General features: G+C 42.8%; 1 protein-coding gene across 1 annotated transcript in view; it reads left to right on the top strand.

Moving 5' to 3' along the window:
* Nucleotides 1–647: 647 nt before the first annotated feature.
* LOC127002838 (kinesin-like protein KIF14) overlaps nt 648–16,935 on the top strand; it is a 192,157-nt gene continuing 175,869 nt past the window's right edge. The window contains 2 exon segments of the mRNA XM_050869057.1: nt 648–816; nt 12,970–13,177. Of these exon segments, the coding sequence (XP_050725014.1) occupies nt 12,972–13,177 (206 nt within the window). The 5' untranslated portion in view covers nt 648–816; nt 12,970–12,971.

Here is a 16,935-nt window from a genome sequence, read left to right as displayed (position 1 = left end):
TTGAAATCCACAGGATATATACATCAGGATATGAAGAAAAAGCAGACATGGGTTCTGGGCTTACTCACTTTCATTGATTGTGTAAACAGGCTGCTTTGCTTACCCAAGGCTACGTCTTTTTTTACGGGGTCATAAATCCATGTACTCGAATTTTACCGTATTTCAAAGTAAAAACCAGCTAGTGTCCTACTGTGTAATATCAATAAAATATAATTAAAAAAAGACATTTGAAGTGGATACATAGAGTATTTTGTTGGATTTATGAAGAAAAAATATGATATATATCGATTTTTCATTGGTAAATTCGAAAAATATTAGTGACTGCTAAAATGTTCCATTTTCTTAGCCAGCGGTGAGAGAGAACATAAGAGTTTCAAGATGGACCAAGAAAAAAAAACTCCTAAAATTGAACACCGTTGCCAGATTATCGTACACAGAGCATCGTATATATTGGTTTCTGACCAACTATTACCAAGAAGCACATATAATTAACCATTTTAACAATAAATGTATGCAAAGCCGATTACTGGGTGGAGGAGACAGTTTTTTGGTCAGAAATCGGCAAACATAAAAGGCTGAGTACGACAATCTGGCACCGTTGGACGACAACTTTGCACCAATGGGCGGCGAGAGTCGGCTCGCTGGACAGCCAATGGCGGGCCGAGGCGAGGCTCTGTAAACAATGCAGTGCAGTTCAATGTTCCGCGGGAAGGTGACGTGTTGCTTCCTGTACAGAGACGCGCTGTGCCTTCATTCATCGCAGGAGAACATACAGTGAAGGGGGAAGGTGGTCTGCGCGAGCAGCTGCATGTGTCGGTAAGTTTGTTATAAGCACAGGAGTGTCGGCGGGGCTGCTGGGCGCTGATGGTGACTCGGGGCTGCTGTTTAGGTACTTGATTACTTGGTGTACCTCTGAGGCCAGGGCCCAGGCCTCACAGCTGTGGTGGCCCGCCGCTGCTCCCTAGTCTGGTGTCCCTGTACTTGTGGTCCAGCTGGTCCGGGGGGGAGCTTGGGCCTGCCATGTTGAGGTGTGTGCAGCCCCGTACCAAGGGCTCGTCAGGGCCTTCCACAGTGTCTTCAGGCAGTCCTTTACCCTGTGTGTGGAATGTTCTAAGTATCCAACCAGCTATCTTTCCTGCATTTATTATTGTTTGTTCTATGTGGTACCATATCTGTAGAGAAGTGGACACCCAAACACCTATTTAACAGTTGTGGATTGTTCCAGTTTTTGAACCCCCTTGGTGTTGATGTGTAGATTTTTTTACGGTGCCGGGTTATTCGGACCTTGGCTCATTCGGACCTGGCTCATTTGGACCACTTAGTAGCTTATTCAGCCCTTGTTGTTGGCTTATTTGGCCCTCGTAGCCAATTAGTGTTAATAATACGTTTTTTTTTTCGTGTGTGTGTGTGTGTACAAAAGTGAAGATTACCCTTTTTTGCTCTTCTGTTTAGCTTATGGTGCCATCCTTCAACATCATTATTTGTCTTCACACTGCGTCCGAATACAGACCAAATTCTCTGAGAAAAATCGGCTCCCATTTCATTCTGACAAGTGTAGTCACCTCAAGATACACAGCAGTCACCGAGCACCAGAGGAGACAGTATACTACATTTGTGAAGAGGGATCGGATAGAACAGAAATTAAGAAGGTTACAAGAGAGAAAGATCTGGGAATTTTGACTGATGGGCTTTTGACATTTGAAGTACACATACCTGAAAAAGTTAATAAGGCCAACCAAATAATGGCTATGAAACGTCGTAGATTTACTACTCTTGATGTACATACATTTAGATGTCTCTTCAAGACCATGGTAGGACCTCATCTTGAGTATGCTCAGTCAGTATGGTCCCCGTACAAGAAGAAGGATATAAGGATTGTGGAAAATGTCCTGAGAAGAGCATCCAAGTTATTAGGTACCAGGATTCAAGAACCTCACATATCCAGAACGACTGAAACAAGTGGAGATACCAACAATGACTTACAGAAGGCTAAGGGGAGACATGATTAAGGTATATGAAATCCTCAAAGGTAAATATGATGAGGATGTGAACATCCAACTTGAGAGACATACAGGGCCGACACGTGGACACAAATTGAAGCTATAGAAAATGAGGTCCAGGACGCAAAAGAGGCAGATGTTCTTCAATTCAAGAGTCGTTGATGCCTGGAATAGCCTTCCCAAGGATGTAGTAGAGGCAGTGAGAGTGATATCATTTGAGAAACGTTTAGATAAGTTTTGGTCAAACCAATAAATTAAATATAATTTTGAAAAAAAATTGGTAACCACCCCGGCACACCACCTGAATATCAGTTCTGACAGCGACAATGATCTGGACATAGAGGCCTAGCTTTGGCCTGCGTCCAGTAACACCGTAAGGTAAGGTAAGGTATTTTCCAAACTTCACTTTGCAACCAGGTATGACTGACGTAGTCCATAAACTCCCTAACGGGTCCAAATTCGGCACCCTTGGAATGCCGGTCAACTCGGCCCATGACCAATTCGGACCACTGCATACCAACTCGGCCCATTGAGTATTCAACACAACGAAAAGGCTACTAGAAATTACAATATTTAATGAAATTTAATCTATTCTCTTCAAGTGCACAATGCCTATTTACACAGTACAGTAACTAAGCTGCAGTCAGTTAGTAAAACCAAAATTAATAAAAATAGAATAGAAGAGAATAGTTTATTGGTGAAAATTACAACAAGGAGGAGGACGTATCATGTCTGTCCGACCCCTAGTCAATACAAGAGATATGTATAACACATACGCCATGCCTTCCCATCTGAGAGGAGACGCACTTGCAAAGTTACTAGTTTGGCCTCGTCACTGAGTAATTTTATGAGCAAGTAAAGGCTGAGTTGTCCTTTGCACGCCTTCCTATTTAGCCTATTATGCCAAACTTCCAAATTGTTATTTGTACGGATGCTTTTACCAAATGCGCACCACGCTCTGGGAGGCCAAATGTCAGAATTGATCCAGGTGTTTTTTATATAGTCTAGAAGACTTATGAGGGCATGAGAGTCGTTTGCTTTCCTGTAAAATCTTGTGAAGAGTTCTTCAATATGCTCTGCAGGGACATAAGGCAATGCCAGGACTTTCCTGAAATATTTATGCATTTCAACATCGTTTGTGTAAGGTACTTGTAGGCCTATTTCTTGAATTTTCTGCCACACTGCCTGCCCCCAGTGAAAGCTGCATCCTCGAATTATAACATCTGGCAGGATTTCGGGAATCGCATTCCAAATGCTTGCCTCAGAATCAATAGTAATTTGCTTTATTTTCAATTCCCCACCTAAAAGATCTTTAGTTTTTGCAAACACCTTTTTGTAATCTCTACGTCTTTTCCCAGACATTAGTGTAAGCAGCAATGGCACATGTTTTAAGTTCTTGTCACTTTGTACGAATGTATGAATACTACAAAGCTGAGTAATGGGGCGGCGGACTATTTTATAAGTTGCATCTGCATACCAATGGTTAACAGGGATAGTTGTTCTTCTGTAGCAAATATTAGATGCCATTGGCCACCAACAGAAATGTCATACTGCAGGAAATTTTCAGGAATGTGAGCATGACTTATTTCAAAAGAATCGAGCTGATGGTCCCAGTTGGTATTAAAAAATGGTCCGAGTTGGTAATCGTGAATGGGCCGAGTTGGCAATGGGCCGAGATGGATGAACACCCACCCTTGCTATCAAGCTCATCAAAACTTTTCTGGATGTTTTCTAGAGGCAAAAATGGATGCGCAAAAACTTTTCTTATTAGCTTATAGACACTGTCTCTATTGTTATAGGAGGTTTGCAGGCCTAGTTCTTGAACCTTCTGCCACAGTGCCGTTCCAAAGTGAAAAGCACAACCATGAATCACTTGGTTTTCAAATACAGACCTTAGAGCCTTCCACAAGCCTGGCTCGAAATCAACAACAAACGATGATATGGCAGGTTCCTCTTGCAATAGTTCAAGAATGGTTCTGAAAACTTTTTTGTAGTCTAGATTTCTTACCAGACATGATGGCAAAGCACAAAGGAAATTGTTTCACATTGTTGTCGTATTTCACAAAGCAATGAATTGAAAGCAGCTGATAGAATGACTCTTGACTACTTTAACCCTTTCATGGCTAAACGCTCGCAGCGAGCGTTAGGCTCATTCTGCTCTGAGCCGCTCAGGTGAATGGAGGTGTCTCGCACTTAGTTCCTACCAGTTGTCGCAGTCAGGTCACGATGCCATATGCCGCTCGCCATCCCTGCCACTCCTGCTGAAGGGAGTTTACGAAGGACTTCCTCAACAAGGAGAACGATGAGTATACTGTGTGTTTCTTCTGTGAAACTGAACACAAGGTAAGTGTTAAATTAGAAGCGTTAGATGGTAAATTACAGTTTCTGGAGGGGGTGCTAGGTTTAGATGGTGCGAGTGTCGGGGAGGGAGAGTTCAAGGTTGTTGAAAAGGTAGAGAGATTGGAAGATAGAGTGGGTGAGGTAGAAAAGAAGGTAGATACATTAGATTCCTTCCAGCCTGTTAGAAAAGGGGGAAAGGCTGTAGCAGTAGATGTTAGTTACAGTGGGGTCGTGACGAGAAACAGGTTCCAGGTGTTAGGAGACCAAGTTGAGAATGATCCCAGCATCATTCTTTTCGGGGACAGCTTAGTTAGACTACAGGACCGTGAGTTTTGTAGGAAGGGAGCGAGGCGTCGCCATGTTGTTTTCCCGGGAACCAAAATTGAGGACGTAGCTGAGAAGGTTGATGACTTAGTCGCCACTACCTCAGAGGAGACAATGTTTGTCTACATGGTAGGAACAAACAATGTAGCGAAAGGTAGATCAGAGGAAATTGTAGACAAATATAGAAAATTTGTCGGAAAACTAAAAGAAAGCAGGAGATGTTCTGTAGTGTGTGGTTTGATCCCTCGCCACGATATTAACTCCTTCATTCTCAGTAGAATGCTGGGGATAAACGAATGTGTCAGGGATTTGTGTAGTAGTAAGGGAGTCATGTTTGTGGACGTCTGGGATCATTTTATTCATGATAGAAGCCTGTTTGCTAATGATGACCTTCATCTAAATTGTGTGGGCAAGGCGAGGCTAGGCAGAATTTTAGATGAGGAAATATCGAAAGAGCTAAGACAGGTGCAGCAACGAGGTGAGGTGGCTTCTGGCTTAGCCGGGAGGAAACCACACCCTGATAGTGAGGTCAGGCCGCAGGTGTACAGTACTGCGCAGGATGTCAGGTCACCAGACCCATAGGTGAGGGGTACTGAGGTAGCAGTGAGGTCAACAGCCATGCAGGTGGTTGGTGAGGTAGGGGTAATTGAGGATAGTCAGGTCTGACGCGCTATTCCAGTGACACGACAGTTGATAGATGGCGTACACTCGTCAAATAAATTAAACATCTTTTATGTAAATGCCCGTAGCATCATTCAGAAGCGTAGCCACTTTATAATACATGCAATTACTGAAAAACCCGACTTCATTATGATCACAGAAACATGGCTGAATATGCGCGATAAACATCACTTAGGTGAAGTAGCTATAAATGGTTACAATGCGTTTGCTAAGTGTCGTCTACACAAAAAAGGAGGAGCTGTAATAATATATGCGAAAAATAATTTAGAAGTCATTCAGCTAAACATAGCCGAAACAGAGGCTTATGATTCATTGTATGTACAAGTAACGATCAATATTAAAAAGTATGTTCTGGGCGTAATTTACCGACCTCCTAAATCAAATGAAGATATTAATGGAAATCTCTACGCAGAGATAAATAGAGTTATCAGAAATAAAAATGCAATGATTTGTGGTGACTTCAATAACCCCTCCCTTAACTGGAATGCACTTTCTGGCGACAGGAGAGAGAGTAATTGACTTTGCACAAAATTCATTTCTTAATCAAACTGTTACCATGCTGATACGCGGAAATAATATTCTTGATTTAATCTTCGCGTCCAATAGTCATCTCATAACTGCCTGTGAGGTAGGCAAGCCATTTGCAAGCAGTGACCGCAACATAATAAGATGTGCTTTGAATATTGAAACAAAAGCACGAGCAAACTCACTCATAATACCTAATAATAGTAAAGCAAATTTTACGGACCTAAAAAGAGAACTGGCTTCAGTAAATTGGAATGATGTGCTCAAAAACGTCAGCATTCAAGAAATGTATAATTGTTTTACTGCACAAATCACAGCGAGCGTAAATAAATTCATTCCACTCAAGCCACGAAGGACTGATAGTCAAAAACCGTTGTGGATGAATAATTACCTACGAAAAATCATGGTCGAAAAAAGAAAACTTTATAAGAAATATAAACTGACACATAATTCACAGGATCATACTAATTACATCAATGTCAAGAGAGAGTGCGAAAGGAAAATCAGAAAACAGAAATGCGAATATGAGATGAAAATATCACTTGATGCCAAGAAAAATCCAAGGTTATTTTTCAGTTACATAAGAAACAAAAAAACTGTTAAAAATAATATCGGCCCACTACTATTAAGTGGCAATACGACTAGTGATGATAAAGGCATGGCGTCGGTCCTAAATTCAACCTTTAGTAGCGTATTTACAAAAGAGAACATGACATCAATTCCAGCCCCGAAGAAAATTTTTCAAGGCCCTGAAGAACATAAGCTTGCATTGACCGAAATTGATATCAGCGAAGTGTGTGTGGACCTGCAGAGAATAGATCTAAATAAATCTCCGGGCCCCGATAATTTATCTCCTCGCGTGTTAAGAGAATGTAGTCAACAGCTAGAATTACCCATAACATTAATATTCAACAAGTCATTAGCACAGGCCAGTGTGCCTCTCGAGTGGAAAAAGGCCAATATTACCCTGATCTTTAAAAAAGGAGACAAAAAACAAGCCAGTAATTATCGTCCTATCAGCCTTACGTCTGTCCTAATTAAACTATTAAAAAAAATAATCAGGGATAAAATGATCACTTTCCTTGAAACAAATGAATTGATAACTGATAGTCAGCATGGATTTCGTAGTAATCGGTCTTGCCTTACCAACCTATTAACCTTTTTCAGCGATGTTTATACATGTTGGGACGCCCGAAGCCCATACGACATAATTTACCTAGATTTTCAGAAAGCGTTTGATAAAGTTCCTCACGTTAGGCTTATTTCAAAACTGCATTCCCACGGTATCAACGACCATCTATGTGCGTGGATTCATGACTGGCTCACCGACAGAGAACAATGTGTAGTTCTTAATGGTGAAGCATCGGATTGGCAACCCGTCACCAGTGGCGCTCCCCAAGGTTCGGTCCTGAGGCCAACACTATTCATAATTTACGTGAACGACTTAGAAACTGATATCCAATCAAAAGTAGCCAAATTCACCGACGACACCAAATTAGGAGGTACGGTAATGAACAGTCAAAGTTGCGAAAACATTCAATCAGACTTAATAAGACTTGCTGACTGGAGCGAAAAATGGCAAATGAGTTTTAACGTAGATAAATGTAAAGTAATGCACATAGGTGAAAAAAATCCTAACTTTAAATATCAGATTCAAGGACATAAGCTCAGCGAAGTAAAACAAAAAAAAGATCTTGGTGTCATTTGAGAACACTCTTAAAATGAGTGATCAATGTTCTGCAGCGAGGAAAAAAGCCAGTATGATGTTGGGATTAATCTCAAGAAACTTTGATTATAAATCACCCGAACTTATGAAGAGATTATGTTTAGCATTTGTAAGACCACACCTAGAATACACTGTTCAGTTCTGGTCACTGAACTATATCAAAGATCAAGTTTTGCTAGAAAAGATACAGCGACGAGCAACCAAACAAATTCCAGCGCTCCGAAACTTGCAATATGATGAGCGTTTAAAGCGTTTAGGTATGTTTTCCCTAAAAAAGTGAAGGTTAAGAGGGGACTTAACTGAAGTGTTCAAAATCCTTAATGGATTCGACAACATTAACCCAGATAGTCTATTTCAGAGAGACACCAACACAAGAACACGCAGCAACGGTATAAAGTTAAAGGGAAATCGATGTAACACATTGGTGCACAGAAGTTTTTTCAATAACAGAGTCGTCAATCACTGGAATAGACTCCCACCGTCAGTAGTTAGCGCACGTAGATTACTAGTAGTAGCGGTAGTAAACAGACACCCTCACCATAGACCGTTAGGTCTTCTGGTGTCTGTTCTTCCTATGTATTTGCTGGTGGTGCTAAACGCTCACTGCGAGCTCCAGCCGCACTCAAATCTCCCGCGTATGAGAGTGGTCCAACAATATTTCTCACAACACAGGATTGCCAATTGAGTGGGTTCTCCACTAAATTTGGTGGAAGATCATGTCAGCCCAGTGCGTAAATCTATGGACGAGCAACTGGTGGATGTTGTTGTCCACTATAGCGACATTTTTGCATAGCTTCACCTATCACATGACTGATATTTTGACCAAATAGTTTTAAATTTTGCAGTTGGCAATACTGCCCTGCCAGCACCCCATCATTAAGAGATCTACAGTAGTTGCCTTACGGCTGACCGTCGCGCATGTATAAATGTACGTCTTCACAGGCAACACCCCCTGAACGTGCCTGTACTTTTGCAGGAGAGGCTTACATTACTGAATCGTATAGATCTTGGCCTCCTCTTTACAATGGTGTTTTTGTTTTTTAGCTGTGATGAATAGTTTTGAGATACAGAGATTAAAAGAGCGAGCACTAACGTCACTCGCTGGTGGTGCTAGAAGCTCGTTGCGAGCGTCAGTCACACTCACAGCAAAAAACACCCCCTGAACGTGCCTATACATTCGCAAGAGAGGCTTACATAACCGAATCTTATAGAGCTTGGCCTCCTCTTTCCAATGGTGTTTTTGTTTTGTAGCAGTGATGAATAGTTTTTGAGATATAGCGGTTAAAAGAGATCCCCTTCCCCCGCTGGGATGCCCGATTGGATCCCTTGTTTTAAACTATTTAGTATCTACAACTCTACAGCTAAGTTTAATACTAAAATAGTTGAGATGCTTCTTAGAGGGTTTTTTCCCACAATCTGAAAAACAGGCCTCTCATTGGCCTCATGTCAAGAAACCTGGACTTGATGTTGAGGATATTGGAAACTATCGTCAGTCTCCGATTTGTTCTCTTTAACCCCTTCAACACGAGGATGCGTATACTGTGTCCTTGCGTGCCCCGTACCATATCCGAGGACGCGCATACTGCGTCCTGGTTCGCTTTAGCCAATATATGAGTTATTTTATCTATATTTATGCTTACATCTCAACGTTATCTATTAATTTATGTTTCTTTATGTGCTCCATTTAATTCTGCATGTTTTCATATATAATACATCATGATTGTGTTGAGTTTATGCCCAACATTCTAGACCTCTTCCTTACCTCAAACCCTTCTGCTTATTCTGTCAAACTGTTCTCTCCGTTGGGCTCCTCCGATCACAATCTTATTTCTGCATCCTGTCCTATCGCTCCTGTACATCCTCTGGACCCACCGAAGAGGCGATGCTTCTGGCATTTTGCTTCAGCTCGGTGGGACGACCTGAGGATGTACTTTTCCGATTTCTCGTGGAATGATTATTGCTTCCAGGATAGAGACCCCTCTGTGTGTGCTCAGCGCATCACAGAGGTGATTGTCTCTGGAATGGAGGCATACATTCCTCGTTCTTTCTCTACTCCTCACGCTAAAAAGCCTTGGTTTAATCACGCTTGTTCTCGTGCTGTCAATGATAGAGAGGTAGCTCACAAAAGATACCAGAGCCTTCAAACTAATGCTAATTATGAACTTTACATTTCTGCCCGAAATCGTGCCAAATCTATTCTCCGACTAACCAAAAATTCTTTCATTAATAGAAAATGTCAAAACCTTGCTTTCTCTAACTCTTCCCGTGACTTCTGGCATCTAGCCAAAAACATCTCCTCCAACTTCACTTCTTCATCTTTCCCTCCACTCCTCAGTCCTGACGGCAACACTGCCGTCTCATCTATCTCTAAGGCTGAACTCTTCTCTCAAACTTTTCTAAAACTCCACTCTGGACGATTCTGGGCATATTCCTCCTACTCATCCCCCTCTGACTCCTTTATGCCTGTTATAAAGATTCTTCAAAATGATGTTTTCTATTCCTCTCTGGCCTCAATCCTCAGAAGGCTTATGGACCTGATGGAGTGCCTCCTATTGTCCTTAAAAACTGTGCCTCCGTGCTGTCACCCTGCCTGGTCAAACTCTTTCGCCTCTGCCTGTCAACATCTACCTTTCCTTCTTGCTGGAAGTATGCCTTCACACAGCCTGTACCTAAGAAGGGTGACGCTCCAATCCCTCAAACTACCGTCCCTATTGCTTTACTTTCTTGTCTATCTAAAGCTTTTGAATCAATCCTTAACCGTAAGATTCAAAAGCACCTTTCCACTTCTGACCTTCTATCTGATCGCCAGTATGGGTTCCGCAAGGCGTTCTACTGGTGATCTCCTATTCTTAACTGACTCTTGGTCATCCTCTCTTAGCCCGGTGAAACTTTTGCTATTGCGCTGGACATATCAAAAGCTTTTGATAGGGTCTGGCACAAATCTTTGCTTTCTAAACTACCCTCCTACGGTTTCTATCCTTCTCTCTGTACCTTTATCTCCAGTTTCCTTTCTGACCGTTCTATTTCTGCCGTGGTAGACGGTCACTGTTCTTCCTAAATCTATTAACAGTGGTGTCCCACAGGTTCTGTCCTATCTCCACTCTTTTCTGTTGTTCACTGATGATCTTCTTTCCAAAACGAACTGTCCTGTCCATTCCTACCGATGAGTCCACTCTGCATTATTCAACTTCTTTTAATAGAAGACCCACCCTTCAGGAACTTAACGACTCAAGGCTGGAGGCTGCAGAACGCTTAGCCTCAGCCCTTACAATTATTTCCGATTGGGGCAAGAAGAACCTGGTGTCCTTCAACGCCTCAAAAACACAGTTTCTCCACCTATCCACTCGACACAATCTTCCAAACAACTATCCCCTATTCTTTGACAACACCCAGCTATCACCTTCCTCAACACTAAACATCCTCGGTCTATCCTTAACTCAAAATCTCAACTGGAAACTTCATATCTCATCTCTTACTAAATCAGCTTCCTCGAGGCTGGGCGTTCTGTACCGTCTTCGCCAGTTCTTCTCCCCTGCACAGTTGCTGTCCATATACAGGGGCCTTGTCCGCCCTCGTATGGAGTATGCATCTCATGTGTGGGGGCTCCCTCACACAGCTCTTCTGGACAGAGTGGAGGCAAAGGCTCTTCGTCTCATCAGCTCTCCTCCTCATACTGATAGTCTTCTACCTCTTAAATTCCGCCAATGTTGCCTCTCTTTCTATCTTCTATCGATATTTCCACGCTGACTGCTCTTCTGAACTTGCTAACTGCATGCCTCCCCCCTCCAGCCCGCTGCACTCGACTTTCTACTCATGCTCATCCCTATACTGTCCAAACCCCTTATGCAAGAGTTAACCAGCATCTTCACTCTTTCATCCCTCACGCTGGTAAACTCTGGAACAATCTTCCTTCATCTGTATTTCCTCCTGCCTACGACTTGAACTCTTTCAAGAGGAGGGTATCAGGACACCTCTCCTCCCGAGGCTGACTTATCTTTCGGCCACCTCTTTGGATTCTTTTTGGGAGCGGCGAGTAGCGGGCTTTTTTTTTTATTAATGTTTACTTTTTTGTGCCCTTGAGCTGTCTCCTTTGCTGTAAAAAAAAAAAAAAAAAAAAAAAAAAATTCAAATGCGACGTTTGAAATTTGGCGTGCGCGGTGATCTCGGATACGGCGCGGGGCGCTGTTTTGGCCCGGTCGTAGTGAAGGGGTTAAGAGTCTTGGAGCGGGGCATACATGATCAACTGCTACCATTTCTTGAACAGAATGTCATTATTCCTATTGTTCAGTCTCACTATACAGACAGCATCATGTAACTGAAACAACATTAACAATGATACTTAGTGACTTAGTCATGAACACCTGTATTGGAATGTCTACATACATTATTGGTTTTACATACTTGATTTCTCTGCAGCCTTTGAGGCAGTTGATTATGCTAATGAGTGTTTTTAAAAATTGCTGTGTGCATGACATTGCTCTGTGGTGCAGTGGTTAGTGTGCTCGCCTCACAACTGAGAGGGTCCCGGTTTCAATTCCGGGACAGAGGAAGACATGAGCAGTCTCCTTTAATCTGTGCTCCCTGTTTACCCAGCAGTGAACTGTGAATGGGTATCACGTGATGGTTGAGGGTTGTGTCCCGCTTCCTGGGTGTGTGTGAATGTGAGGTATGAGCTGTGCCCAGTGATCCATCACTTGGAAGCTCACAATTGCGAGTATCACGTGGTCAGACGTGGTAAATGCTCCTTTGGTCATATATGTAGATCCCAGCCTGTGATGGTGAATCAGGGTGTCAGGTGCAGCACCCTTGCTGTCTGGTGTCCCTCAGGGATCGGCAACTTATATCTTCTCTGATTCACGCACATAATGTCACTTATTACATCTATGGTGATGCCATCTAGATATATGTGAAAATACAATTGTTGGTGATATAAAAAAAAAAAAGTCTTTGATGTTGAAGATATATATCTTTCTCAACTGTTAGTGAATTGTTTGGAAGAATTGGTGCTCTGGGGAAACAAGTAATATTATTATTTAATTATTATTATTATTATTATTATTATTATTATTATTATTATCATCATCATTATATTGTGTTCTGATTGTATTTAGGCCTTTTTGCTCTCCTTGCAAGTTGCAACCTTAATGCATTTAACTTTTTTTTTTCGTTGTTGTGAGCTCATAAAAGCATTTTACTTTTTCCTATAGGAGCTCTTGGTGCATTGAACTTTTTCCTGTTTGGAACTTATTAATTTTTTTTTCACATTGTTAGTGTTTGAAACATTTCACTTTATCCTCCCCATGACACTGAAACTGATGCAAGTTACATTTTTTCATCATTAATATTTCTTGGATGCTTTTCACTTTTCTGTAGAGATGGAAAAGAACGGTCGAGTGCCAAAAACCCCTACAGCTGCCTCCCCAAGGGTTGCCAGCAGCACTCCACGCCTCATGAGGACACCCTCCACTACTTCTGCCCCCTCCACTGCCTCAAGGCCCAGGGGTCTGCCAGCACGAGTCCCCAGCACTCCCACTACTCCCTTGGTTAGCCACAAGTCCACCTCTGCTGCTGGCACACCAAGGTTAGATGGGATTCAGAATTTGTTTTGTTTTATCTCAAGTTTTAGCTATTATACTTAGTCCCAGATCTCTTCTCATAGTCTTTTTTCATAAGGTTCATTGAATTGAATTACTCTAAAGTTATGTGTGGTAGATATGTGCCAGCATTTCTCAGATCAAGGAAGGGGACATTTCTGTCTTGCATAGTTTTATATTACCTTCATTAAAAGGTTTGGTGCTGGAAAGAACATTGTGCTGTTAGGAAATACTCCTGAGTAAATTAACCCTTAGAGCACCAGTCTAAATTATGAGTTTGTGTTCACCCAGGACCAGCCACTTTTGGCATATTCGGTTTAATGCAATTTCATATTCTATGTACCTGATAATATTAGAAAAATATAATATAACTGATCCCTGCATCCAAAATATGGGTCATCTGATGGAAGGACGATCTGCCATCACCTCTCTGTGAGTTGAACCACACGTGTTTTTGAATTGCCCACGCTGTGGAGCTGAGCAATGATGCCGCGTTGTACTCAAAGTGGATTATTATTAACTAGTCATTCACCATTGCCACCACAGTACAAAGAATACTGTAAATAATTAAGTTGTGAAGGTCACGAGTGTCATAGTAGATGACATCTTGAACTATCACCTGTGTTTACCATATTTGATGGCTTATAAGATGCACTTTTTCCCCCAAAATGTCCCTGAAAATCACCCTGCATCTTATAAGGTCAAGGTTCAGCTTTGGGTCACTGGCTAGTGAAGTTTTAGTGCAGCAATTGTAATTGAATTAAACTGCAAGCCTCTCCGCAAACGTAAACAAGGTGGTGATCACTTTTACAGCAACAACGGTCAACGGCAACTCTTTTCTAAAGTAAAAGTGTATAACAGTAGTACTTACCACTACTTCATATAAAATGACACCAGTCAGGAAAAAAATTAAGTGACTTAGTGCCTGCATTTAAACAAACTAGTGGGCGGTTGTACACTAAACTTAACAACATGCGCAAGATACGCTACGTTTCCTTAGTAGACATGGATCATTGAGGTAAGACAGACCTTCATAAAACTGTTTAACTTTGATAAACACAAACAATATATGGATAATATTGACGAGATATTGAGAAAATCGGCCGATACTTACAAATGCCTGTTTCTCCATTTTGCTCATCTTTTAACATTCTTACTTTACATTCGTGTTCAACAAACATTGAAGTACATTCAAGTTTGAAATTTCACACTTCCTTATGTTTTAAAAATGTACTAGAACATTACAAGAACTAGACTTGTGACGTAGAATAATAACAAAGAAATATGCACCAACTTTATACCCGTTACCCCTCTGAATGCCGCTGTTTGTCTACATCTCAAAGCAGTACTCTCAAGTCTGTGAAAGGACCAATACTGGTAGGTCCCAGCAAATATTAAGGGTTTTAAATGTAAAGTATTGTGATTTGATAAGGATCTGAATACATGTGAAACTTTAATAATGACATGATAGTGGGGAGGGCTGTGAATGTTGGGCGAAAAATCTTCACCTGACACTCGAGGTTCAAACTCGTTTATTACTTTTTTTCAAATGCCTGCCGAAATTGGGGGTGCGTCTTATAAGGCGTCAAATACGGTACTTTGGTATGTAGCCTAGGAGGTTGCATGTGTCTACAGTACCCTCTCGAGTTTCGCACTATCCGAGTTTCGCGGTTAGTCCTAAATGCTTACCATCTCGACTTTTGCGCATTATCACCCCGAGTTTCGCGCTGTTTGGACACGTATGGGTCACGTCTACTTACCATCAGCGTCATGCACGCTACCTTTAAAGGTCGTATCACACTGGACGTTTTCCTCCAAACATTGTGGCTATGGCAAGAGAGAAAGAGAGAGAAAACGGGAAGAGAGAATGGGATGAAGGCGGCTGCCTTACGATTGGCTGACAGTTCTGAAAACATGCCTGTGATTCGCTGGGAGTCTGATGACGTCATCGCCGATGCTCACCCTATCACAGTGGTCATTTTTGTCCAACCGTTGGGGCAACGGGCGACGCCTGTACGCCCACCCGGGAGCGAGTTCACGGTTATTCGTAAGCTGATGTCACACAGTGCTTTTTTCTTCCCACCGCGTTGGCGCCAGCTTGGACAACCGGCAACTCCCAACTTTTCCTGGCGTGCGTCACACACGGCCAAGGTCGGTTGCCCGCATCCATTTCCACAACGTAAACAAAGCACTTGCCCTGTATCAACATGGCGTCGTCTGCTAAAGTAAGGGCTATTGCAGCTTGTGCTGCCATTACCCAAGTTATGGACTTGTTGCTGCAGTTAAAAGGAAGGAAGAAACAGTTGTGGGTGTGGCTAGTCTGTGGTTCCTCCGTGCCAGTTCTCATTGTCACCACTGCGCGTGCATGGCCAACCCACCCATCTAGACTCAACCACATAAACGCATGGATCGAGTAACAACACACACACACACCTCACTGCCTCAATCATCCTCCGCCAGGTCATTCAGGCCCCTGACCGACTCGGCCATCAGACGTTTCGGGCAGTGGATTACTCAACACCCCTGGACTGAGGTGACATATGAGCCAGACGTCAACCAGAAATGGGAGCAGTACCAGCTCATAACACAGACCCTGCCCGCTACAGACAGCTCAGGAACAGAGTCATTAGGGAGATCAAAACTGCCAGAGGAAACTATTATCTAGATAAAATACACCATCTTAAACAGGCCAACAACAGACAGTGGTATCACAAGGTCAGGTCTCTTTGTGGACTCGGCAAACACTCACCGTCCTTCCCTTGCACTTCACATTTATCACCTGACCGAGCGGCCGAGGAGATAAATACCCATTTCGCGGGTATCTGTCAAAGCCTCCTTAAACTTGATTTCACCGCCCTCCCCACATACCTACCATCCCCCTCCCCACCCCCCTCCATCCAGGAGGTTGATGTTTTCAATAAATTAAAGAAATTAAGGACACACAGAGCTACCACGCCCACTGACCTCCCAATCAAAATCTATAAGGAATTTGCCCCTGAACTTGCCACCCCCATTTGCTCCATGATAAATGCTTCACTTGAACCAAACACTTGCCCAAGCGACTGGAAAACGTCCTTTGTCACTCCCATCCCCAAAACTTCCAGCCCACAGTCCCTTAATGACCTAAGGCCAATCGTCATCATGCCCATTCCCAGCCTAATTTATGAAGATTTTATTTTTAATTGGGCTTATGATGATATTCGTAACCTCATAGACATTCAACAATTTGGCAACATGAAGCACTCCTCCATCACTCATTGCCTGGTCAGCTTTCTAGATTTCATACACAGCCACCTGGACAAACGAGACACCTCCCTTGCCCTTGCTTTTGTCGACTTCAGGAAAGCATTTGACCTTGCAGACCACACTGTTGTCATTACTAAGGCCATTGAGCTGGGGCTTCACCCTGATATTGTACTGTGGCTGACTGATTTCCTCAGTGCATGCCAGCAAATAGTTCGCTCCCAGGGCTCTGTCTCCCCTCCTCTTGAGCTGACGTGTGGCGTCCCGCAAGGCACTAAAATGGGTCCGCTTTGCTTCTTGGTGCTCATTAATAACGCCCTCATAGACACACCGCACCGCTGGAAATATGTTGACGACAGCACCTTGGGCGTCCCCGTCAACAACAGGGATCCAGACTATGCACCTCTTCAAGCGTCGCTCGACAACCTTCAGGCATGGACGGTGGACAATAGTGCCACTATTAACCACACCAAGACCATGGTGATGCACGTTTGCACGTCCA

The sequence above is a fragment of the Eriocheir sinensis genome, chromosome 24 (assembly GCF_024679095.1).
Source record: "Eriocheir sinensis breed Jianghai 21 chromosome 24, ASM2467909v1, whole genome shotgun sequence".
NCBI lineage: Eukaryota > Metazoa > Arthropoda > Malacostraca > Decapoda > Varunidae > Eriocheir > Eriocheir sinensis.
The sequence above is the reverse complement of the archived record's forward strand: the minus strand, read 5'-3'. Positions and strand labels throughout refer to the sequence as shown.